At 38.1% G+C, this 24931-nt stretch overlaps 5 protein-coding genes and 1 long non-coding RNA gene across 7 annotated transcripts; 5 read left to right on the top strand and 1 right to left on the bottom strand.

Annotated features, from left to right (window-relative positions):
• Positions 1-164: 164 nt before the first annotated feature.
• Positions 165-6335, top strand: LOC131322347 (UDP-galactose/UDP-glucose transporter 5-like). The gene is made up of 12 exons (XM_058353684.1): positions 165-354; positions 543-715; positions 2032-2145; positions 2347-2439; positions 2580-2645; positions 3099-3197; positions 3449-3528; positions 4449-4561; positions 5406-5494; positions 5601-5687; positions 5803-5871; positions 5958-6335. The coding sequence occupies exons 2-12, from the start codon at positions 608-610 to the stop codon at positions 6072-6074; spliced, it is 1035 nt and encodes a 344-aa protein (XP_058209667.1). The 5' UTR covers positions 165-354; positions 543-607; the 3' UTR covers positions 6075-6335.
• A 1817-nt stretch (positions 6336-8152) lies between these two features.
• Positions 8153-11047, top strand: LOC131321908 (glutelin type-D 1-like). Of its 2 annotated transcripts, XM_058353046.1 has the most exons (5): positions 8276-8376; positions 8407-8596; positions 9722-10266; positions 10385-10560; positions 10711-11047. In XM_058353046.1, the coding sequence occupies exons 2-5, from the start codon at positions 8491-8493 to the stop codon at positions 10862-10864; spliced, it is 981 nt and encodes a 326-aa protein (XP_058209029.1). In that variant the 5' UTR covers positions 8276-8376; positions 8407-8490; the 3' UTR covers positions 10865-11047. The 2 variants fall into 2 exon arrangements, with proteins under 2 accessions (XP_058208945.1, XP_058209029.1); XM_058352962.1 differs by having other exon boundaries at positions 8153-8596.
• A 1347-nt stretch (positions 11048-12394) lies between these two features.
• Positions 12395-16945, top strand: LOC131321838 (DNA repair protein RAD51 homolog 4-like). The gene is made up of 10 exons (XM_058352838.1): positions 12395-13345; positions 13749-13828; positions 13914-14029; positions 14118-14199; positions 14313-14452; positions 14844-14940; positions 15031-15112; positions 15694-15764; positions 16372-16521; positions 16656-16945. Exons 1-10 carry the CDS (start codon positions 13237-13239, stop codon positions 16689-16691), a joined length of 963 nt encoding a protein of 320 aa, XP_058208821.1. The 5' UTR covers positions 12395-13236; the 3' UTR covers positions 16692-16945.
• A 173-nt stretch (positions 16946-17118) lies between these two features.
• Positions 17119-18124, bottom strand: LOC131321783 (uncharacterized). The gene is made up of 2 exons (XR_009198634.1): positions 17998-18124; positions 17119-17912 (listed from the first exon to the last, which is right to left on the bottom strand). It is a non-coding gene; the product is annotated as an uncharacterized LOC131321783 (long non-coding RNA).
• Positions 18125-18909: 785 nt separating this feature from the next.
• On the top strand, positions 18910-19843 carry LOC131321716 (protein FAR1-RELATED SEQUENCE 12-like). The gene is made up of 2 exons (XM_058352654.1): positions 18910-19089; positions 19588-19843. Exons 1-2 carry the CDS (start codon positions 18989-18991, stop codon positions 19802-19804), a joined length of 318 nt encoding a protein of 105 aa, XP_058208637.1. The 5' UTR covers positions 18910-18988; the 3' UTR covers positions 19805-19843.
• A 651-nt stretch (positions 19844-20494) lies between these two features.
• On the top strand, positions 20495-23137 carry LOC131321623 (protein FAR1-RELATED SEQUENCE 5-like). The gene is made up of 3 exons (XM_058352541.1): positions 20495-22399; positions 22493-22735; positions 22832-23137. Exon 1 carries the CDS (start codon positions 20537-20539, stop codon positions 21998-22000), a length of 1464 nt encoding a protein of 487 aa, XP_058208524.1. The 5' UTR covers positions 20495-20536; the 3' UTR covers positions 22001-22399; positions 22493-22735; positions 22832-23137.
• The last annotated feature ends 1794 nt before the right edge of the window (positions 23138-24931 follow it).

Below are 24931 nucleotides of genomic sequence, written 5' to 3'. Positions count from 1 at the left end.
CCTTTGAAAAAATATTTTATATTTAATAAACGGCTCGGATTTTTATTTGGGACCCATATTAGCCTCACAAACAAAATCTGTGCACAATTTGTGAACAGATTGTCTGTGTGGACAGATTTATCCTTTTGCAAGTAAAACACAAAATGATAAAAAGAAAAAATAATAAAATACAGAAAAGGCCATAAAGTGAGGAGACTCCGGTGAGTAAAAGTCGCCGGCGAAAGGGTGCCTGGACTCTCGAGCCTCCTGCTGTCATGCATTACTCTCTCATCGCATATAACAATTTGATCTGAATCCCTCTCTCTCTCTCTCTCTCTCTCTCTCTCTTCAATCGACGATCACAGCTTCCTACTGGTGAGTTCCGTTGACCGAAACCACAGATGCTTCTCAGCTATAGACACTATATATATATATATATATATATATATATATATATATATATATATATATATATGTATATGCACGACAGTATGTGTTATTCTACGATGTGTATATTTTGATTATTTCGTGAGCTTTGAGGTTCCGTGTTTTATTTGTGATAGAGGAGGATGTCTATGATCCGGTGAAAAGGATTCGTCGCGGTGGTGGTGGTGGATTGGATGGGAGTATGGCGGAACCACCTTCGTCGCCGAGCTTGGAAGAGAACAAGATTTGGAAAGGGGTTTTCGCGGTGGTCGGAATCATGTCCACTCTCCTTGTCTACGGCGTCTTACAGGTACATACGTACGCCCTATTTACCATCGTCTTCGTTGCGGTTATACTAAATTTGAAACAGCCGATTTGTATTTATATCGTCTGTAGCTCACTGTTCTTGTCACTAAATAATCCCGAGAAAAGAAAAATTGGTCCTTTTTTTTTTTGAGATAGTGTGCACTGAATGGGAGGAGGGTTATTCGTTTGTTGGGTTGGGCATTATGTAGCCTGACATGCAGCACATTAGAAAATTCCATCAGATCCTTCCGAACAGGAGTACGAATAGCTGAATGCAATTGGTTGGGATGCAAAAGGCTTGGCTTGATTTGATTTGGTTTGGTTTGGTTTAGTGCACTGAATGGGCAAGAAATAACTGTTGACCTAGAGGGTCAGCTGGACTATGATAAGTTTAGTATACATTGCTTATTTCGTAGTTCTGAGTCCATGTCTTCACTGGTCCAGCTTCTGAGGTTAAGTACTTCACAGTGGTGCAATCAAGGATCCTGCTATTTGGGAGGATTTGAAAGAAACCCTAGCATTTGAAACCCAATTACTCTTTGAGGACTTCATCAGATGAGAACTGTGCACTCACGTAACGGTTGAAGTGTAGGCTCTGAATTTTCATAATCGATTCTTCACTTTGTTTACTTAGTACCACAGTACCTATTCGTGGGGGATGTAACCATGTTTTGGAGATTGAAGCGGATTTAGAGGTTGGATACCATGATACGGAAGGACTTGGGCTTACTGAATCTAAGTGAAGAGGTAGCCCTAAACAGAGCTCAATGGAAAAATAGGATTCATGTAGCTGACCCCAATTGATTGGGACACAAGGCTTGGTTTGGTTTGGTTAGGCGAATTTCAACTGCGTTGGAGGCTTGCCTCCTATTTTTTGTGTGTGTCTATAACGAAATCTGCTTTACTTATCGTGAACTATAGGTTTATACAAGAGTGTGCTTTTGGTGGCAAGGTAACGTACCTCTCGAAAAGCAAGAGGAATGATAATCCTTGGTTACATATAAATGGTGATCACCATTTATCCCATAACTCTTTTCCACTCCTTTTGGAAGAGCATCCGACTATGCTCTCGTCTTCATTGGAACTTCGTGCTCTTGAGCAGCTCTTCTATATTGTTTCTTTCCCGTCAATCAAGTGCAAATGGAAGTTTTGAGGTTCTTGTATTCGTGTCTCTATTAACATGCCTAAAAACTTGTACAACCTTTATTTGGTTGGTTTAATGTTTTCAATTTTCACTTTCTTTCCTGTTTGTCTAGTTTTGGTAAATTGTTATGGTACACTTTATGTGCACAACGAGTGAGAAAGTAAATTTCCTTGCAGGAAAAGATCATGAGGGTTCCATATGGAGAAAACAAAGAGTACTTTAGGTACTCTCTATTTCTTGTTTTCTGCAATCGACTTATGACATCAGCAGTCTCCGCAGGCGCTCTACTGGTAACAAGCCATTAGTGGTTAATTGATCAATTTTTGTGGTCCTTGCAAGATATGCTGCTTGGTTTATATAGATCTTTGGCATTTCACAGGCACTGCATTTCAATAAAGCATATAATCTTGGCTGAATTTCAATAAAACATAACCGAGATTAAAGCATCTTGATGACTAGAGCTCTCGTGATATATGCTTTCATTTCTCCAGGCAAGTAAGAAAGCATTGGACCCTGTTGCTCCAGTTTATAAGTATTGCCTTGTATCAGTATCAAACATACTTACTACGACATGTCAGTATGAGGTAAGTGGGATTTACTTTCAGATTTTATTACCATGAAAGCTCAGAAAGGAACAAAAATTGAAGGAATCTGGAAGAATGAAAACATTTGAGAAGTAACAAGTTGTCGCATTAAGTTTGCTGATCTCAAATGCTTTCTCCAGGCACTTAAATATGTCAGCTTTCCAGTTCAGACACTTGCAAAATGTGCCAAAATGATACCTGTGATGGTACGTTAGTCATTGCTGTATTCGTATTTCCCAAGAGCAGATTTCTTAATTTTCTACTTCCATGATGCTGCTACTATGTCTTGGTGCTGTTCCATCAGAAGATAAAGCTGTTAGCTTTTCTTTTGTGAAGTTTTGCCCTTGTTGTGTTGATACTTGGAAGGTTGTTCTTCCTGCTATGCTTCTTGATCTCTATCCTGTGACACTTGCTTCTACCATCAACCCATGGTTATAGATTCTAATCTCTTTAGTGATTGCGTTTTGATGATCTTCTGGAGATTTAGAGAACTTTGTTTAGATGGGTGGATCTGCCATATGTGGTGCTGCCCATTATTGACAACTGTATTATATTTGATCTACCATTGACGCATAATTGAAATTGTATTTTCGTGTTTCAGTTGCACATGCATATGATATAACTCCCAGTGGTTAACGTATCCTTTTTATTACTTGCAGCTTTGGAGCACTTTCATTATGCAGAAGGTATACAAGGCGCCGGACTATCTACTGGCTTTTCTAGTGATGCTTGGTTGTGCATTATTTATTCTGTACCCGGTAAATGACTATTCTATTGCCAGCTTTGTTGCGAAACTTCTCTTAGCGATCTACATGTGCATAGAAGAATTCAGGAAGATATTTTCACGAAAAAAAAATAAAAATTATTACCTTACTAATGACATTCACCGAGAAATTAGTAGAAAGTTTCCATTTTCATCCCACTCTTGTTGATGCATGAAACTGGTATTGTCCAATTTGGTGAATTTTTTGCATGAGCTAAATGGATTCTGCTTTGTATTTGCTTGTAGGCAGCCGGTGATGTAAGTCCGTATAATAGAGGAAGGGACAGCACAGTTTGGGGTGTTTCGCTGATGCTTGGTTATCTCGGGTACCATAACTAGTTTCCCAACCTTTCTTTTTCTATTTATGAACATTGCACTCACTTCATCTCATCTTTTCCTTCTTTCTTCTCTTTTTCCTAGAAGGTACAGGTCATATGATATGAAATTGTTTTGCTTGAGTATCTATATGCTGGGTTTCCAGCTTCAACTTGCTTTGATTTTTGGTCAAATGGTTTATTTGGTAGCTCTTTGACATGTCTACAGCTCTTTCCTGTTCTTTGCCTTTTTAAATGATGTTCATGCGTGCTTATTTGGGTCTATGTGTCAGAAGGCATAGTTTGTCAATGACAACAGACAATTACATTTAGCTACATATGTCCACAGGTCAGTGAGATGGTCTATGAAAGAGCAAGGGTTTTTGGTTCTGTTGAGCCCCCAGCCTGAGGCCCAAGGTCACCTAGTTAGTAAATAAAACAATTTAATTGGAAAACTATTTGTATAGTCTTTATTTTATTTGAATGCTACAGAAGTGGAAATTTGCAGGAATCGACTCGTTAAATATGATTTGTTTGAAGCAGAAGAGTGTTTAATAGTAGAGAAGAGGCAGCTGTTAATTGGATTTATAACTTTGAAGTGTACAAAAAATCCTATACTGCCCAAAAATCATTTTGTGACACTGATATGGAGATAATATCTAAAATCCATTTGGAAGTAGGCTTGCTCCAGAAAGTGAATTATTTGATTTGTTGTCTTCATTTTTGTTTTGCTTAGTACAAATACCTTAGCATGATGTTTAGATCCTATCTGTCAGATGGGTGTGAGCTAGTGTAGAACTATTCTGTTATCGATTTTTTCGTGAATATTTCCTTCTAATTGACGCATGTTTTTTTTTTTCCTTTTTGGGCTGGGGTAAATCAAGTGTTATGGAGTATTTGCAAGCATTTAAATGCTTATTTTGAATTCTCAGGTTTGATGGATTTACGAGTACTTTCCAGGATAAACTATTTAAAGGCTACAATATGGAAATACACAATCAAATTTTCTACACAACATTGTGTTCTTGTGTACTCAGCTTGACTGGTAAGTTGTCCGTTCTTATCTAAGATGTGCTGAATTCAGATGGTTTTATGTTACACGATGGTTCATTTCCCTTTGGATGGTTAGACACTAGATTGGAGTTTCGGTATATCAGGAAGCCCTATGGTTACAAACATATTAGATTGGTTGCTTTCATTGTTTATCCTTTATTCTTCTATGGGGTTGGGTGTATGTAAACAAAACCCTACTCAATTCATTTGGTTTTTGTTTGTTCTTTATTCTTCTGTGGTTTTAGTTGTGAACAAAACTCTACTCAATTCAGTTGAATCAGAGATGGTCTTCTTAAATCTTAAGCCATAACTTCCCCTTGATGTGTAATAGCTTGAGTAGCCTCACACAAGTTCAAAGAATGCCCTGCATTTTTGTTACATCTTCAGATATATGAAGTTTTCTCATAAGCAGTGCACTTGAAATGACGAAATCAAGGTTTAAAAGTCCAGGTTCAGGTCACAATTAGTTCACGAAAGATGCAGATTGATGTATGAAAGATTACGGAGATGTAGTACTCGTGCCCGGATTTAAACTTTTGCCATTTTTGATGTGCACTTAAATAATCAATTCAATGAAAGACGTGCACAAGTGCAATGCTAACCATTATGACTATATGAACTTCTTTCCTGTTCTTTTCTTAGGTTCTACCACTGTGGACTGTCTGTTGGTCTCTTACCAGACACCAACAGTTAATTGTCTATGATACATCTTTGGCTGAGTGAGCAGTTAGTCCTGGTTGAAGTTATTTTCTATGTTTGTGAATTGCAAAATCTGTTGTATCTTTCTAATTTGTCGCATCATTAGGCCATCAATAATTGTCCATTTTTATATTCAGGTTTAATAGTACAGGGGCATCTTCTTATGGCTATAGATTTTGTTGCTCACCATAATGATTGTTTCTTCGACATCGCGCTGCTATCCACTGTAAGTGATGTTGTAGCTTAACTGTTCCATAACTAAAATGTTTTAAAACTCTTTCATATGGCTTAACAGTTTCATGAGAAAAATGTGGTTTTTTTATTGTTTGCAGGTAGCAACTATTAGTCAATTCTTCATTTCTTACACAATTCGCACGTTTGGTGCACTCACATTTGCCACCATTATGACCACAAGACAGGTAAAAAGATATCGGAGAACTAAGTGCATATATATTGGTTATTTTCTTCGTGTGCCTTTTGCATCCGTCTATGCTTCTGATTTCTGATTTATGTGAAAATTTCATGGTTCATAAGTTGGTGAGCATTCTGCTATCGTGCGTTTGGTTTGCTCATCCACTCAGCTGGGAACAGTGCATTGGAGCTGTAAGACTCAAAAAACCCTAATACTTTATTGTTGAATCTTGTTCAGCAGTGTTGCACATTCCACTGATTTTTTTTCCATTGATCAGGTTATTGTTTTCGGCTCCCTTTATGCGAAGAGCTTCTTGAGAAGTAAACCTCAGAAACCTTCATCAGCGGAAAATTTTGAAAATGGAGAATCTAGTCCCCTCAAGGGGAACCCCTGAGAAGGGATGTTCTTGTTCCTGCTCCGTTTATCTGCCACAGAAGTTAACTATAGACTAACTAAAGCCAGGAAGATCCAGATTTTGTTTGGTTTATTTTTGTTCTATATCATTTTGCTTTTGTTTTTGTTTTCGTTTTATGCCAGCATAAAATTTGAATGTGGGATTTTGTTTCAGTGTACTAGTCATTTCTTTGATTCGGTAGAAAGGTTTAAGAAATAACTGTTCGCTTCATGTCTTTTATTCCATTTTCTTGTTTCTTCACCTGGTCTTTATTAGCTGCTAGATCTCTATGTTCTTTTAAGAAATTCAAAGAGTAAGTCCCAGTATACACAGTTGCTAGTGTAGTATCGTTCGACGGCTCTACGAGATTTATAGTTTTCCACGTTTCTTCCCGGGTTATGGTCGTCGTTAGTTTTGTTTTCTTCCTTTTGTGCTCGCAGGTGGTCTTGTGATTGTAGCAGTTCATTCTTGCTGGCTTGCGACTCCAGTTTTGGTGCTTAGCTTCTGCAAATCGACCAACAATGGGCTTTTTATTTATTTATTACTGGGCAATGCTACTAACACAAGGGACAAGTTTAAAACTCAATTCCGGACATAACTGCATCCGGAGCTATTTGATGCACGTGGGTTCACGTACATCAAATGGCTCTAAACTCAGTTGTGCAGTAGAGAACCGGCCTACAAATTCGGCAGCCTCATTAACTCGATCGTATTCTTTTTTGTTTTCTTTCTTTGTATCTTTTGAACACGTGGTTTATCTTTACACTCATTTGACATGGTTTTAAATTTCATTAACTACAACTATTAACGCTGATTGGGCCCACCGAGCATCTATTATTGTAATATAAAACGTTCATATTATAAGACCCGCAGTATAATATTGCCATGCACAAAATTAGCTTCATTGAAAGTTGATAGATATATCAAAATATAAATTTTGGTTTATAAAATGGACGATCTGATTTCTATCAATAATAATAAAGATAAATTGACCATTTTATAAAGCAAAATTTAATTTTTGATACTCCTATCGATGTCCGATCAAGTTTATTTTTTGCATGGATACATTTTTATGTGGGGCCTACAAGATGAACGGTTCAGATCAACAATAAGTACATAGTAGGACTGAAAAAGACGGTGGTAGAAAAGTGGGGTTTTCCACCGCCAGTGAAAAAAATTTATTTTCTTACTAGAATAATCTTATCTGGATTAACATAATCTGGATCCCTGTTGCCTGGCTTCCTTACCAAGATTATTGTAATCTTCAATTTGTTATTATAATCTTATTATCGAAGTTATGATTAACGTCCACTTTTTTAGGATTCTTCTTTCCCCTGTCAACATTCAACAAACCATACTAGTATATGTGTATATTAGTACCGTATATACTAGTATATGGGTATATTCCAAAAATAAAAAAAGCCAAACCAATTGCACACTCCCATATGTGAAGACGATGCAATGATATTTGTGCCATTATAATTGGTTAATTAAAAACCATTACCATTTGCTTACTGGATAGTTTTTAATTAACTCTGCCACGTGGGAGTAGTTCTAAAAATTTGTGGGCCCCACCAAGCATTTATTGTTGTAATCTAAACTGTACACATTGTAGAATCCGCAAAGTAATATCTCCATACATTAAAAATCAGCTTGATCGGATATTGATAGGAATATCAAAATTTGGACTTTGATTTATAAAATGGACGATCCGATTTAGTTAATAACTATGAAGACAAACTATCCATTTTACAAAGTAAAATTCAATCTTTGTTATATCTATTGATGCCGATCAAATTTTTTTGGGATATATATACTACTCCGCTGTAGGGCCTACAAGATGAACGATTCAAATCAATAATAAATACATGGTGGGACCCAAAAAGACAGGTGGTGGAAATCCCCCCACCGCGGAGGACGGAAAGAATTAATTAATTCTAATCTCAAACAAGAAAACATCCAAAAAAACAAGTTACACCGACAATCATCATCAATTTTAAAGCGTTTAATTTAATTTATGGATATAAATTTGAGTTTGGATATAAATTTAGAGTTTGATTTTGTCTCAAATTTATCCTCTTGAATTTTATTTCATCTGAAATTTATCCATTAGACCCGCCCGGTAATAATGATAATGCCCATCTCTTTCTGTAACAATCCGTATGTAACAGAACCTCTTCCTCCGCTATATACATGCCTATATATCCGGCCTTTCCTCATGCCTGCTCATAGTCTTCCGGGATTTTTGAGTGTTTTCAGTTTATTGGGTTTTCTTTGATTTGTCCTGAAGAGAGAGATTTTAGTGAGAGAAAGAGAGAGAAGAGAGATGGAGATTGATCTGTCACCCAAGTTGGCTAAGGAGGTGCACGGCAGCGATGGAGGCAAGTACTACGCCTGGTCGCCGGAGGAGCTGCCAATGCTACGTGAAGGCAACATAGGCGCAGCCAAACTCGCCCTTGGAAAGAATGGGTTCGCCCTTCCTCGTTACTCTGATTCCGCCCAGGTCGCTTATGTTCTTCAAGGTATACATAAAGCCATATATGTATATATTTTGTTCTAGATTTTGTTGGGTTTTTTATTTTTGGGCATGTCTTGGTTTCTCAATTCTCATTTGGTTTTTTTTTTTTTTTTTTTGTCGTCAAAAGAAATTTCCTCGCAATATAAAAGAATAAAATCAGTACAATAAGGGAAAGAAAAAAAAAAAAGCATTGAAGCCTCCTACCACTGCTACTCGCAAATTCTCAACCTACCCCTCGCCTCTCCATTTAGATTGTGTTTATATATGTGTTTGTTGTTGTTTTGGGTTTTCTTTTGTTTTGAAATTTTCGATAAGGGTCTGTTTTAATTTCTCGCAACAGATTGGTTTTGGGTATGTTTTTATCATGTTAGTTTTCTTCTTCTTGATTTCTAGTTATGAGATCTCTTGTTGCTTATGACCATTGGTTTTCCCGAATTGTTTAGCCTGCGTGGTTTGATTTCATTTCATCAGTATTCAGTATGATGTTTCAACATTCAATCAACCATGATCAGTGTCTAAATTGATTTGATCCTTCGAAGAATGGCCCTTAAGTTTGAGTTAGTTCATGTTGTCTAGATTCCACTCTCAGAATTTAAGTTGATTCAGTACAGACATGCACATCCATAGATTCATAATTGCGGGTGTACTTCTGAGGGGTCAATAATTATTTAGGCAAATTGTTACATGATCAGCATGGTTTCACTCATCTCCGAGCCAGTGTCGATTCTATTTGTTCGGAGATTATCAGATCCGATCAGGAACTTGTTTTGCCAGATCTATTTTCAGGCTTCTGTTGTTATATAGAATATGATTCTTTTTTTTTTTCTGCTGTATTTTGTTGACTTGTTGATGAATTAATTAACTACCCTTTGTTGCCTGTCTTCTTCTCTGTGGCCAAAAGTATGGGAGTTGACTGATTCGTATAAAAGATGGTTTGATTAACCGATATAAATAATCTAGAAATGCTGGTAACGTTTCGTTATAGATCTTTAATGATTAGATTTAACTCTTGTAATGAACTTGTCAATCAAATGATTCTAATCCTTCATCTCTAACATGATTTTCTTGCTTCCAACCTCACTTTAACCTGTAAATCCTTGCTTGTTTATTTATTCTTTGCCGTGTTCAGGCCATGGTGTTGCTGGGGTAGTCCTCCCAGAGAAGGAGGAGAAGGTGCTCTCTATAAAGAAGGGTGATGCCCTAGCCCTACCTTTTGGTGTAGTTACATGGTGGTACAACAAGGAGGACACCGAACTCGTAGTCCTTTTCCTGGGCGACACCTCCAAAGCCCACAAATCCGGTTCCTTCACTGATTTCTTCCTAACTGGCTCCAACAGCATCTTCAATGGCTTCTCAACTGAGTTTGTAAGCCGAGCATGGGATTTGGAAGAAAGTGTCGTAAAGACACTCGTTGGAAAGCAAGCGGGCAAGGGCATTGTCAAGCTCGATGCAAGTGTCAAGTTGCCAGAACCCAATAGTGAACATCGGAATGGGATGGCGTTGAACTGTGAGGAAGCTCCTTTGGACGTTGACATTAAGAAAGGCGGTAGGGTGGTGATTTTGAACACTAAGAACTTGCCTTTGGTCGGGGAGGTTGGACTTGGGGCTGATCTTGTTAGGCTCGATGGGAGTGCTATGTGCTCTCCTGGTTTTTCCTGCGACTCAGCTCTTCAGGTGACTTGTGTTGTTTACATAAATGAATTAGTGAAACAATAGATTGTAGTGTATTTTTTAATTTTCTTGGGGTTTTTTTGTTTTTTTGTCTCTAACCTGATTTTGTTGCAATCTTTAGGTGACTTACATTGTTAGGGGCAGCGGTCGCGTTCAGGTTGTTGGGGTTGATGGAAAACGTGTGTTGGAGACGACTCTCAAGGCCGGTAATTTGTTCATTGTGCCGAGGTTCTTTGTTGTTGCAAAGATTGCTGATCCGGAAGGCATGGAGTGGTTCTCCATCATCACCACTCCTAAGTAAGTATCTCTTACAACGTGTTTGTGTTTATTTTATGAGTCTGATGATTTATATAGTGCTTCACACTATTTCCTCCATTCCTTTGCCCGAGAGGGAAACTACAAATCTACTATGATATGCCTCTAATACTTTGATATCGCGTATTGCAGCCCTATTTTCACCCATTTGGCCGGAAGTATTGGAACGTGGAAGGCCTTGTCCCCGGAAGTGATCCAAGCTTCGTTCAACGTTGGTTCGGACATTGAACAGCAGTTTCGCTCGAAGAGGGCTGATGAAGCCATCTTCTTTCCTCCTCCAAATTGAGAAAGGATCAGCCTTTTTCCAGCTTTAATAATAGGAAAATTAGTGTTTATACTACTCGTAGCATTTTAGACGAGTTTTTCAGTTTGGTAATTTTCTTTGGATTGTTTTTCTCTCTTACGGTGGACTATGTTTTTAATTTGGATAATTGGGTTTTTCAGTTTAGTAAGTGGAGAGTTTGTTTTATCTGCCAGTTTTTCTGTGATAGTGTTCTTTTGTTCATTTGAAAGGTCTGGGCAAATTGTTTACTGCTTTTCCCAGAAATTCTTTGGACGTGAATGCACAAAAAAACTGTGGTTTCTCTGATTTTCTCTGTTTTTGTTCGTACATTTGAAGGAAAGTATGGAAAATGAGAAACTTCTTTACGTAGCAACCCATAAATAAAGTTTACGATGCTCAATCGCGCGAGTCCAAAAGTGTTTTGGACGGTCCGAATTGAAAATCAATTTTGACCGGTAAAAATTAGATGTTACCGGTCAAAATTGAAAAGCAGATTTCAACTATTGATTGCCGAAATTGTATGGAGCCATGAATAAGGAATAAGTTTGTCCCATGGAGCTTATCCAAAAAAGAAGTTGTTTCTCTCATGGAAAATATTGGAATGCAGAACCTTGCTTTTTTTTAGCAAGGGTGGCTCCTAGATTGCTCCAAAATAGAAAAAGCATATGCAGTTGTGACTCTCCAATTTGGTGTTTTACTATAGGACAGTAATTGAAATTGACATCTCCCTAACTTTTGAGACAATCCATGTGAACTTTTTCTTACGTAGCATGTTTGGCTGTATGGAAAAAGCTAATGAGTTCGAATGTTACACAAGCCAAATATTTTAAACATTGTGGCCACTGAAGAATTTGTCCGATCGTTAACTTTAAGACTCCGAAATTAGTCGAGGTGTGCTCAAGTTGACCTGGACATCCTCTTAAAAAAAAAAACCTTTGTCATAAGAGTTACCCTAAGAAGTTTTATAACTCCGGTGCATGCGAAATGGATGGATAGAGGGGTGTGCACTACATGAAAAAGGTGTGATTTCAGCATTTTTTTCCCCTTATCTTGCATTCTTTATTTTTTGGGTATTAGACGGTCAGAACAAAAACAAAACAAACAAACAAAAAAAATGCTTACTCCCAAAAAAATTGCAAAAACAACTAAACGCTTTCACGAAATAACACGACACGAGGCTTTACAACCACTTGAAGTGAAAATAGTTTGCCCCGGGAGCAACCACGCGCGGGAGAATCGTGGAGTAATTTGGTTTCAGTGGAGTATTTTGCTTTACCGTGCTTGGCAAAAACGCTTTCTTCTTTGTATTCCGCGCTACCACGTTTCCCGCCTTCTTATCCCTCACAGCTAGGGCACGAACGAAGGGGCTTCCGTTTATCACTCCCGTCGTATTAAGCCAGCCACCGATGAGGCTCCCGTCGGTTTAACCGGTCGTCGATTTAGAGCTCCGGACGCCTGAAATCTGGTACTTTCTCTCTCTCTCTCTCTCTCTCTCTCTCTCTAGATTTATGTACATACATACACACAGTTGCTGACTTAGGGCTGTTTGTGGCCCCTTGATTTCTTCCCAATCACTGCAATGCGATTTTGTTGATTAGATTTTACGAAGCGATGAGTGCATCTGTTGTGCTGATTTTGTTGAAGCCTGGTATTGGACTCTATTTTTAACTTCACTTCGGGGAATTAGTGCTGGAAAACAATGCTCAAGGGTTGGATCTTCATGATGAAAATTGAGCGTTAAAGTTTCGGTTTGTTCGAGTTTTATTTTGTGCCCACGATTAGAGGCTTAGAGCTTGTCTATCATGAGAAGGATGCTAACATTGGTACAAATAAAAACCTTTACTATCTCAGTGCGTTTGTTGTGTGAGAGTTCTTTCGATTTGTAGACAAATTTGTTCAGTTATCCCTTACTTAAATGAAAGCTGTAGAAGTATAATGCTTTCTTTAAGCACAACAGTCAACACTAATGATTAAGCACTTATACGTAAGACCACCATTACATAAAACAACATGGCTGCCTTAGCCATCTTATAGGCAGCCATCATCATTGCCCTGGGCTCCCTAGAAACCGCTAAGAGGGCCAAATTATTAAATGACAACTTGATAGGAGCATTACGTAATAAAGCCATAAAGAATACATTACAAAGGCGAACAAATATTGCACAACATAGCCTATAGGAGCACTACGAATTGTGAAACACAAAAGGAAGACACGACCCCCATAATTAAGCTCCCCAGCAGAAGAAACAATCCTAACCTGAATTGGAATAGTCGAAGACATCATGGTCGGAAGCAAATTCTGAATCCCCCTTAATATAGCCTTGATTGCCTCTCTTGCATCCAAGCCATTCCTTTCGGCATTCCTCACAGCTCGAATGCATCTTCCACAGAGAGAGATGGCACCATTGAAATCTCTGGAGCGCGAGTATCCCATAGTCAACTCCAATTTCCAGCAGTTCTGCGCTTCTCATGGCATTTTCTCAGGTATGCTTTCCCTCCGTTTTCCTTTTCCCTCTCTAATTTTTTCGAGAAACCTAGTGATCATCACTTAAATTGTTACAATCTTTTGTCCTTCATTATTCTGTTACATTTCTCATTCTTTCTATTTGATTTCAGTTCATCTGAACAATGCTTTTTCTGTAGCTTTTAAAAAGAGTGGATTAGAAACTTGTAAAACTATAACCAGAGTACATTTGATTCGTTTGCTTGAAAGAAGCTTTCTTCTTCTTCCATTTTAAAGTTTTTTTTTCCATTCCAGGACTGAAATTGCACGTCAATCTGGTTCACCCCTTTACTTGTAATTGTTTTAAAAAGTATTTGGTACTTTATCACAAACTGGTTGGGATGAGTATTTGTTTTAGTTATAACTGTTACTATTCCCATTCAGTTGAAGATTTTCTCATCCAAGACCTGTATGTATTAGCTGCTTTGGCAGAGCAACATTCTACTTCAGAGAGATTAAAGGAGGTTAGCTAGTTGGTAGAAAATTTGCTTCAATGCGTTGTTGTTTCTATTGTATTCCAGTACAACATGTGCACTTTCTTGCAAGTAGGGTATTACCCAGGTCCTCTCTATCATAGATTGTCAGCATCAACCATGGTTGAATGGTTTGGAGCTGTTGGAAGATGCTGAACAGAATAAACACATTCTATCTAGTGGATGTGAAAGGTCATTGGTCTTGCAATTGCTTTTTTTTTTTGCAATGACAGTATGCTGCATGTAAAAGTAAAACACCCATGGTTGTTATTTGAAACAGGATCGATATGTTGCTTCAAGGAGGATTCCATCAGGGCCATCTAACAGAACTGGTTGGGCCATCATCATCGTGTAAAACACAGGTAGGAATACACTCAATATCCGACCTATCCTGCTTACATGCAGTTATATATGCTTCTGAGTTTGTTGAGATTTCACATCTGCTATCAGTAAATGAATGCTTGTTACCATTTAGGTCTGCCTAAAAGCTGCCTCAACTGTTGCAAGAGTCGGTGGAGTTTTGTTCTTTGACACAGGCAACTCCTTTTCACCTAAACGCATTGCCCGGTTTCTAATATCAGATCCTGCTAGTAAAGAGGTTGAAAATAGTAGTTTTAATATGCGATTGCTAGACTGCTAGTTACTTTTGTTGCTGTTCATTTTATCTTCTCTGTGGGTGGGATAAATCAAGAGATGGAAGAGTTAACTTCTTTGAGGGCATGTTATGGATTCTTTCTACATTTCTATTGCCACCAGGCAAACATGTGCTAGAGTTTTTGAACTGTAAGACATTCAGTCATCGGTAGTACAGTAATGTATCTGCTACCATAGGGCATTGTCTTCATGTGTGTGTTGGTGCATGGGTGATGGGTTGGTTTGCATCTGCTTGGCATTTCAGTGGTCTCTTGCCTGAGATATCTTCTTCATCGTGCATGCCCCCTCACTACTTTCTCAGAGCCCCTCTTCAGTCTCTAACATTTTTCCTGGCCATTTTCTTGTAGGGAAACCAAAAAGTGTTGAAGAGCATAGAATGTCACTCTGTGTTTGACATTTTTACGCTGTTGGATTTGCTACATCAGCTGAAGCCCAATTTAATATCTCAGGTTATATTAAAATACAGCACATTTAGCTTTCTTCTCTTTGTTATTAAAATACAGCACATGCAGGATATTTGATAACTTGTTAATTTGCAGACTGGTGATCGGGTGCAGCTGCTTATTGTTGATTCGATTTCTTCTCTTATTACCCCCATACTTGGTGGCAGTGGTTCACATGGTAGTTAATTCTTTGCACCTCACTATTCTAGGAGAAAGGATTATGTTCTGCATTTATGTCTAATGCAAAGTGTGCATTTTTCTTTTCTTATTTCTTTCCGTTCATCCTTATTCTATTGTTTCTTTCTTGCTTTCTCTCAAGTAGACAAAGGTTTGGACCATGTATCCATTACTTTCAATCAGGCAGTTGTCATATACTAGGTTAGACTGAAAATTCTTTTTGCCAAGGCCGCGAATACTTCAAGAAGAGATTTGACAGGTTGGACCCCTATCCACGTATCCAACATTCATTCCTGAGTCTGTGTAAAATAGCTGATAAGTGACTTCTACCGAAAGCCTTGATTTTTCAATTGTCAGTTTTTATGGTGAAGCAGGCTCATGCTGCCAATGTAAACGAGATCTTCTGCAGTTGAGACGTTATTCTTACCTATTCTTGTTCATACTCATGATGCCATTTATAGGATGTGTTTTCCTTTTATTTAATTTTGGTTTTCCATGCAAGGAATCTTGTTCATTCTTATGCCAAAGCGTGATTGCTGTGTGTGTGGAATGAATGGGCTTATGTTTGACTGGTCAATACAGGGCGTGCTTTGATGATTTCTGCTGGATCATTACTAAAAAAGTTGGCACATGAGCATAACCTTGCTGTGTTGGTAAGTATTGAACTCTAAATTTCATTAACATCTTCTTGCACTGCGAAAATACTAGGTAATTGGTATAATCTCGATTTTCTTCACATATTTGTGTTCAGGTGATTAAAACAATGAAAAGCTATATTCAGTTAATGGGTGTTTGTGCCTCCACAATCAGGATTGCATCTGATGATTAAAGCTGTATCTTACACTACATCTAAAGACTAATGTAAATCTCATCAGATCATAGAAGCTGATGAACCTGTGTTTTTACTGACTGGTGACCAGTATAAAAGAGTGATATATCAACCATACTATGTATTCGTTTCAGTACAGTTGAATTGTAGAGTGATACGCATTTTGCAAATTGTCGAACACCTATTATATCCGATGGAGATAAAGCAATATGGATTAGTGAAACTAATAAAACGAGTACCATGTTTATGGTAGTTGATTTTCTGATTTCAAAGAAGTTGATTTCCTATTACAGTCATCAATTCAAGATCGAGATTAAGTTTTTTGTCATCCTCGTGTTTCGATGATGCCTTCATTGGCATTGATTCATTATCAGCAGTGATCCGTTGGTGCGTGTAAAAAGCTTAAGTTTGCAGCATGTGCATATTCTCAGGTGACCAATCACATGGTGAGCGGAGAGGGAGGCACTCATAAGCCGGCACTTGGAGAGAGTTGGAAAAGCATCCCACACGTGCGGCTTGAGCTCTCCCGTGAACATGGAAGCAACATTTGCAACATGTGCATAGTTAGACATCCATGCATGGTAATGCTGTTGCCCATAGCTGATACTGAAGTAGAATGATGATATCAATAGAGTCTCCTGTAGTATCATCTTTACATAGTATCATCTTTACAACTCCATTGAGCAGTGCTTATATCTTTCTTCTTCTTTATCAGGCTCCTGGTAAAGCAGTGACGTTTATGATTCCGTGATTCGGTTCATCTGAATTGTGCATCGGAACAGAAAGACGACATGGTGTAAAATACAGATGATGTAAAGCAGTTTAGCTTCGCTCAGAAATACCAATCTTTTTAAAAGGGCTTTTCACATCTAGCTTATACTATTATTTCTTTTTGTAGTTATGTATATACGGAATATAAGGTACATGGGAGACCAACAGACAGCTTCATTACTTCATCTTAATATATTGGCTTTTAGTGATCAATGATCAAAACTTGTTTCAGTTTACAGCCATTGTTACTCTCTCTCTCTCTCTCTCTCTCTCTCTCTCTCTCTCTCTCTCTTACATGAAGCTCAATATAACATCAGAAAAATGAAGGGCAAAAAAATGAACAAGTTTTTATAACTCCTTACTAAGAAGTTTGATATTGGTGGGAGAAAGGGAGACTTCTAAATTACTAATAGTCTATAGTACATTCCGAGAGATTTAAAGTTATATCCTTCAACTGTGATTGTTCAAATCAGAATCAATTCTTGCTCTTGAAGTACAACAGCTCAAAGCCTGCATCCCACGATTACATATGGAACTCAAACTCCTACTATAGTGTTTGTACTAGGTAAACGGCATGTGCCAGCACGAGATGTCTCATGCCTAGTATTGGGAGGGGATGTTGTGGGCTTCTTCATTGTATTGGCACAATCAGAGGGGAATTAGTTTTGCAAACAGTGCTGATATATTTACAATACGTTAAAGTGGCATAAGTTGATTACATCAAAGAGACTTTGGTAGAGGCCGAAGGGAAATGGCATGAACCAAAAGATTTGCCTGTAGTTTTAGGAAAGCCTAATAGCTAGAAATAGTAGAGATGGCTGCAAACTAGGCGGTCCAAAAGATTTGCTGCAACGTCTACTATTTTAAGAGATAAAACAAAAGGGTTCATTGATTGAGCTATTCCTTTTTCTGCTTGTTCTTGAGAGGCTCAACAGCTCCATCTTCTTCCATGGTGTCCTTGTTTGTTGGTGATTCTGCTGTGCAAGGTGATTTTGTTGCACGCTTTTGGGGGGGTGTTTGGTCCTAGAGCCTGGCTTGATACTTCCCCGACTGCGTGCTGATCAGAAGTTGAGTTGAAGATAGAGTACACACTGAAGACACATTGGGTAATTGCTCCATAGGTGTACATGGATGCCCTTAGCATGATAGAAGCGTTTTTGGGAGCCGACAACTTGTGGAGCATCTCAACTGATAGATTACCCTGTGTGGTGTTTTACGTTAGTTGTTCGTATTGTATTTAATTTACGCATGCTCATGTAATGACTGGAAGGTATTATATAAAATACATCGATTGTATTGTTGATCATTTCGGCTGCAGTGATGTTGAGCTCTTCTGCTTTTTCTGCGAATATTGTTGCAGGGATGAATCCAATTGCATCATTGACCTCTACATTAAATTTGATCTTGGGATACAGAATTTAACGCGAGTGTTATTTGTTAAGAAAAAAATACGTTACAGGCAAAGAAATGAAAGATGAGCATGAATGCAATGGGTACCCAATGGAGGAGCACCATCCAGTTCAGTTTTGCCTAAATAAGGAGAAAGTTTTTGGTGACAGGTGGGTATATTTTACATGGTACCCGCTCGGCATATTCGGGCCGTCCAATACACTTTTAGACGGCTCGGATTGTAACCTTCTTTCTCCTCTCACTCCAACATTCTCTCTCCTTTTTCTCTCTTCAAATCCGAGCCGTCCAAAAACGCAATGGACAGCTTGAATGCGCCGAGCGGCACCACATGGTACCAACCTGACACTGAAATTTTTTCCCTAAATGAGCGAACGTGATACCCAACCGGCACTGAAATTTTTCCCCCAACACTAAGAGAAAGGATTAGGGGCTGTTGGTGGGACTAGACTCAAAATCCACCGGCGTCACGGGCTATTGCCGGTTGTCAAACTTGCTTCACAGCATTTGCAGAGTATAAAATGGGGAGCCGGTGGAAATTTTTTGATGCATTTATTAGACAATAGTGATGTAAAAAGAAGAGATGGTAAGAAGACAATTCGTGCAATTGTTTATGTTTCTCACCTTGGCAATGGGGGGACCTTTTTGTCGGATCCGGGGATCCTAACAAGCACGATCCGGGGATCCTAACAAGCACAGCCTGCCAAGCGCCAAAAACGACGTCGTTTTGGACAAAAGAAGAGGCACCACTCAATCAAGCAAAACGACACCGTTTTAAGGAAAGGGAGAACTCAAACGATGTTTCCCATTCGCGCCTAATTGCATCGACTGCTGCATCGACTGTGTAGGGTTTCAAACCAGGGCTCCTCCATGCCTCAACCTCCTCCACCACTCATCGGCGACCACGTCGATAGCCCACCGCCGACCTCATTCTTGCTAGAAAACTCATCCCAGATATCTACTCCCACCAGGTTTGAAATTTTTTTATTTTGTAGAAATAATATCGGAGTTTTGCAAGAAAAAAGAAAAGGACATGTCTTTTGTAATGATTTTGATGGGAGTTCAGTGGATATTTGTGTGATTTCTGATTGAGATTAAAGTTCGATCTAGATTGATGAGGTGGGTTTGTGTTATTTTAGGAAGAATCAATCAATTGAAACAGCTAATTCAACCAAAACCCTCGCTCAACTTCAGTTGGGCTTGAAAAAACCAAGAAAAACAAAAAACGAATTGAAGCATAAACCTATCTTAGCATCTAGTAGTTTAACTTATTTATATATGGGTATGCTCACACGTGGTCATAAACTTAACTTTCCCCAATTGCCACAATTTTTAATTCTTCAGTCAGTGGATGTTATAGAATGGTTAGACTCCCTCTGTTCATATATATTATTAGTTAGTGGACTTGCTCCTTTTATTTATATAGTCCACAGTGCTTATTTTGATGTGAAAAATATTGTGAATGTTAGAATGGAAGATGGTGGACAAGAGAAGAATGTGAAACAGAATGAGGAATTTTTCAAAGATTACACACCGTGCGTTGGAATGGAGTTTGAATCGGAGAAAGCCACGTTTGAGTTTTACAATAACTATGCAGGGATTATCGGCTTTAGTGTTAGAAATCGTTACGGAATCAAAAGTAGAACAGATGGTGTTTGGATTAGTCGAAAGTTTGTTTGGGAGTAACAAGGAAGGAGAAAGACAAAAAGATAAGCGGCACCTAGTAGTAGACTCTGTTCTAAATGGCGGCCGCCGAGGCCGCCTAGGCGCTTGGAGGTACCCTGCCGCCACGCCAATACCCCTTGGCGTTTGATTTGGCACCCAGGGAGGTTTGGCGGTGTTTGGCGGCCGCCTAGGCGGCCTTGGCGGCCATGGCGGTCTCGGCGATTTGGCGCCCAGGGAGGTTTGGCGGTGTTTGGCGGCCGCCTAGGCGGCCTTGGCGGTCTTGGCGGGCCTTGGAGGCATCATCGACGACTTTGGAGGCCTTTGGCGGCTTAAAATGTATAGTATTAAACTAATGTAGATCAAGTTTTGGAAGGGTATGGAGGAGAAGAGTTAAAGAAAAGAGATGAACTTTTAACTTGGCATTAGGGATCTCCGATCTTGTTTATTTCTACTTATTGTCTTATTCAACTTATTTGCTAGTTGCTATTACTTAATTTCATTTGGGTTTGTACATTAAACTTTGCATTATGGTTATGTAGAACTTTGAACTTGTATTATGGATACATAAAATATAGTTTGATTGGATAATGGTTTGTTAAAAAAAAAAAAAAAAAAAAACGCCGAATTGCTTGGCGGCGCCTAGGCGGCTTGGCGCTTGGAGGTGGGTCTCCGCCCTACTAGCGCCAAGCGCCATTTAGAACATTGGTAGTAGAGCACCCAAAAAAGGAGACAAGAACCAGCTGTCTTGCATTTATGTACGTATCGCTGAGTCGAGAAACGTCTAAGTGGTCTGTGAAAAGGTTTGAAGAAAACCACAACCACCTTTTACACATTCCTGAAACTGTGCATATGATGAAATCCAACAGAAAGATACTTGAGGCTCAGGCTATATCTATTGAAATAGCTGCTGATTGTGGTCTATCACTTAAGGAATCGCACAATCTCCTTAGTGCCCAAGTGGGGGGGACCGAATGGTTAGGGTTTACAATGGAGGACCATAAAACTCATTTGCGTACAAGAAGACAAAGGTCCTTGAAGTATGGTGAATCAGGGGCTCTATTGGGATATTTTAAAAAGCAAGCTGCTGAGAATCCCTATTTTTACTATGCAGTGCAGGTTGATGTTGATGAGAAGATTACCAATATATTTTGGGCTGACCATGAGATGATTACAGATTATGGACTTTTTGGGGATGCTATATCCTTTGATACAACTTTCCGAACAAACAAAGAGGATCGACCATTTGCTCTTTTTGCTGGGTTTAACCATTTCAGGATGACATCAATTTTTGGTGCCGCTCTACTATATGATGAAACTACTGAATCATTTGTGTGGTTATTTAAAACTTTCTTGCATGCCATGTCTGGAAAAAAGCCTACTACCATTTTCACGGACCAAGATGCTGCAATGGCTAAGGCGATTTCAATTGTCATGCCCAATATTTCTCATGGATTGTGTACTTTTCACCTCAATCAAAATGCTTTGAAGCATTTGGGTCACTTGTACAAGTGTGATGATTCAAACTTTGGCAATGAGTTGAACACTTGTATATTTGGTTACAAGGATGAAAATGAGTTACGTGCAGCTTGGATTTCTTTGATTAAAAAATACAAGTTAGAAGATAACTTATGGATGAATAAAACTTGGGAACTTCGAGAGAAATGGGCACATGCGTACTTGAAGTGGTCATTCACTGCGGGAATGCGGAGCACCCAACTTAGTGAGAGCCTAAATGCAAAAATCAAGAAGTGCTTAAAGTCCGATCTTAACATTGTTCAATTCTTTACCCAATTCGACACAGTTATTGTGGAGAAGAGGTATGAGGAATTTAAAGCCATATACAATTCTAGAGAAAAGTTGCCAAGATTGGTGTTGAAGGAGAGTCCTTTGTTAATCCAAGTTGCACAATTGTACACCCCTCCTCTATTTGATTTGTTCCATGGCGGACTTGACACCTCTCTTCGATGTAAGGTGAAGCGATGCCATGAGTCGGAAGGACAATTCAGTTGTGTGATTACCATGTATAAAAAGGATGTAGAGTACTTGGTGGAGGGTAGCTTTGAAATCGATGAGTTTGGAGACAATATTTGTCGAGATGTTTGTTGTACTTGTCGAAAATTTGAAAGTTTTGGAATTTTGTGTTGCCATGCAATTAAAGGGCTTGATAGAGTGGGTATTATGGAAATTCCCGAAAGCTATATATTAGGGCGATGGTGATTAAATGCAAAGGATTGTGCATTGGAGAAGGGTAAAAGTAGAGTGGTTGAGAATGATCCCAAATTACTAAAAGCGGCTCGTTTTAGGATTCTTTGTCCAAAGATGGTAAAGTTAGCAACTCGGTCATGTGAAGCTCAAGAAGCATATGAATTTGTGGAAGAATCGTTGGAGTACATGTGTGGAAAAGTGGCCAATATTCTTCTTGGAGAGGGAGCGGGAGGCTCCATTGAAGTGGAAACTCAGGAATTAGAGAAGGTTGACCCTCAATTTGCACGAGTCAAAGGTTTGAAGAAGAAAAAAGGCTTACAAATAAAGGGTACGAGAAGATTAAAACCTTGGTGTGAGAAGGGTAGAAAGAGGAAGAAGAAAGTTGTTTCACAATCTACTCACCTTGATGGGGTACAACTATTTAACCTTTTCATTTTGAAGTTGTAGACTTTTTCTGTTACTTTATGCGTTACAATAGTTCTAACTATTTTGTGATTTTCATAGCATATTGATCACAATGCCACCACTACAATTGTGCATGATTCATTTGACTCAACCAACGGTGAGTTATTTTTATTTGTGCCAAGTTACAATGTGGTATGTTTCTAATGTTGCATTTACTTGTGGATGTGTTTTGTGTGTTAAGATGTTGAAATCCCATATGTACCACAAATGATGAGTTCCGAAGTTAATTGTCAATCAATACCTTCATCTTCCCAAGCATCATATAATCCAGAAACTTCTCAGGTGAGATTCATTGTTACTATCGTATCCGGAGAAAAGAAACTAACATCATTTAATCCTTTGCTTGAACTTATAATTGGGTTTTGGTTTTTTTTCAAGGTGACGCCTATTGATCTAGCAAGTCATTCTTCAAAGGGGTACTCATTACTGGATGATGATTCATTTCTTGAATTGTTGGGCTATTCAGAAGATCCCAAACATAATTAAAGTGTAATGCATGGCATATTTATGGATGAAGGGTTGAACTTTGTTTAATGTTTAAGGAGTTCACGTGACTTTATTTTTTGGTGAGACACTTATCATGGTTTTCAATAGTACCATTTGTCAAATTCTATGTATTGGGATCCATATTTTTTGTTGCTTTCATTTTCATGAATGACCAGAAGCAAATTACAAGATCCGTTTGTTGGTGCTTATTTTTATTACAAGTTTCTGTTGGCATTAGAAATGGAATAGGGAAGGGAAGTATAAGCACGAAGCAAATTTCACGTTTTTGTTGCTTTACAAATGTGAAAGTTTTAAGTGTCAAAAGCGATCCAATCTGGAAATGCGACATTCGTTTCAAGTGTAATTTGGAAATGCAATGCAAACCATGCAATCTGGAAATGCAATCAGTATGCAAAGTTTTAGCAAACTTTTTTTTAAGTGTTATTTTTTGGGGCTCATTACAGGTCATATAAAGATGATTCAAATTGCAAGTTATCTTAAAATATTTTTTGGTGGGTTCCTAACCGATATGATTGAACTAATTTTTTTCAGGAATCTATAAATAAAACATTTAAAATTAACTTATAATTTGAATCATTTTTGTAGGACCTGTAATGGACTCCACAAAAATAAAAAATAAATAACATGCCAACCAAACAAAAGCAGCCCCTTGTCATGGTCCAAACAGATAGCCCCTTGGCAGTTGGCAGCGAGGATGGAGCAAAACAGCACCGTTTTGCTTGATTGAGTGGTGCCTCTTCTTTTGCCCAAAACGACATCGTTTTGGGCGCTTGGCAGGCTGTGCTTGTTAGGGTCCCCGAATCCCTTTTCGTCACAAAAGTTACACTAGAAGCTGCCATCACCATATGCATGAGTGGCCCTATTGCAGTTTGAGCACGACAAACAATCATCTTCTTCCATGGTAACTCAAACAACAATAGGATATTACAACAAAACGACGTGTAATAGTGCAGAAGGTAGTCTAGAATTCAATGAACTACTATAAAGGAGAAGCTTTGCATACCCTGCACCTGAAGTGTTGTGGTGGCTGACAGTTCCTTCTATCAGTACGAGTGTGATTTTCATTATGACGATTTTTGATTTTCTAATGCATATTTTTGATACTAATTACGACTTCTACTTTAAAATTTACCTGTTGAACAGGTCATTAGCAGGTTATCCATAATTAAAAAATATTATTATTATGTAACCATAATTATTCGTACCAAAAACCATAATATTTGTTCTCCAACCAAATATATGTGTACAATATCACAAATTAAATAATGTTACCTATAAATGTTATGACAACACCATAAATTGGCATTATCTTACCACAATGAGTCGTACCAAAAATTCTTTGACATGTATGATATTCCGTAACAAAATCAAAATATGTTGTACCAGAATCAACAATTGTTATACCCAAACAAAATACATGTGTAAATACCACAAATTCAGTAAAATAACCAAATTTGTTATGACAACACCTAAAATTATCATTTTCTTACCACAACGTGTCGTATCAAAAGAAAACATATTTAAATATTACAAATTATATAACAAATCTTAATTGTTATAACAATACCATAATTTAGCATTTTCATGCCCATAACTGTCATAGCAAAGAAAATTGATTAAAATATTCCGTAATAAGACCAAAATATCACAAATTCAGTAATATGACCAAATTTATTATGACAACACCACAAATTGACGTTTTCATACCCACAACGTATCATTAAAAAAATTCAATCGGAATGTTCAATTAACGATAGTTATAATTAGCAAAATATTAAACCACAAATTCAGTAATATAACCAAATTTGTTATGACAACACCATAAATTGACATTTTCATACTCATAACGTGCCGTATAAAAAAATTCAATCGAAATGTTCAATTAACAATAGTTATAATTAACAAAATACTATATCACAAATTCAGTAATATAATCAAATTTGTTATGACAACACCATAAATTGACGTTTT

Source organism: Rhododendron vialii, chromosome 1a (assembly GCF_030253575.1).
Source record: "Rhododendron vialii isolate Sample 1 chromosome 1a, ASM3025357v1".
Lineage (NCBI taxonomy): Eukaryota > Viridiplantae > Streptophyta > Magnoliopsida > Ericales > Ericaceae > Rhododendron > Rhododendron vialii.
The sequence above is the reverse complement of the archived record's forward strand: the minus strand, read 5'-3'. Positions and strand labels throughout refer to the sequence as shown.

Excerpts from the sequence above, each read along its gene's own strand:
- LOC131321908 (XM_058352962.1), top strand. The coding sequence starts at position 8,401 with ATGGAGATTGATCTGTCACCCAAGTTGGCTAAGGAGGTGCACGGCAGC. Across the intron at positions 8,597-9,721 it reads GGTCGCTTATGTTCTTCAAG|GCCATGGTGTTGCTGGGGTA; the intron begins GTATACATAAAG and ends TGCCGTGTTCAG. Across the intron at positions 10,267-10,384 it reads CCTGCGACTCAGCTCTTCAG|GTGACTTACATTGTTAGGGG; the intron begins GTGACTTGTGTT and ends TGCAATCTTTAG.
- LOC131321623 (XM_058352541.1), top strand. The coding sequence starts at position 20,537 with ATGTACGTATCGCTGAGTCGAGAAACGTCTAAGTGGTCTGTGAAAAGG.
- LOC131322347 (XM_058353684.1), top strand. The coding sequence starts at position 608 with ATGGCGGAACCACCTTCGTCGCCGAGCTTGGAAGAGAACAAGATTTGG. Across the intron at positions 2,646-3,098 it reads CCAAAATGATACCTGTGATG|CTTTGGAGCACTTTCATTAT; the intron begins GTACGTTAGTCA and ends TATTACTTGCAG. Across the intron at positions 5,495-5,600 it reads ACATCGCGCTGCTATCCACT|GTAGCAACTATTAGTCAATT; the intron begins GTAAGTGATGTT and ends TATTGTTTGCAG.
- LOC131321716 (XM_058352654.1), top strand. The coding sequence starts at position 18,989 with ATGCCTCAACCTCCTCCACCACTCATCGGCGACCACGTCGATAGCCCA. Across the intron at positions 19,090-19,587 it reads CAGATATCTACTCCCACCAG|AATGGAAGATGGTGGACAAG; the intron begins GTTTGAAATTTT and ends TGTGAATGTTAG.
- LOC131321838 (XM_058352838.1), top strand. The coding sequence starts at position 13,237 with ATGCATCTTCCACAGAGAGAGATGGCACCATTGAAATCTCTGGAGCGC. Across the intron at positions 14,200-14,312 it reads CATCATCGTGTAAAACACAG|GTCTGCCTAAAAGCTGCCTC; the intron begins GTAGGAATACAC and ends GTTACCATTTAG. Across the intron at positions 14,453-14,843 it reads GAGGTTGAAAATAGTAGTTT|CCAAAAAGTGTTGAAGAGCA; the intron begins TAATATGCGATT and ends CTTGTAGGGAAA.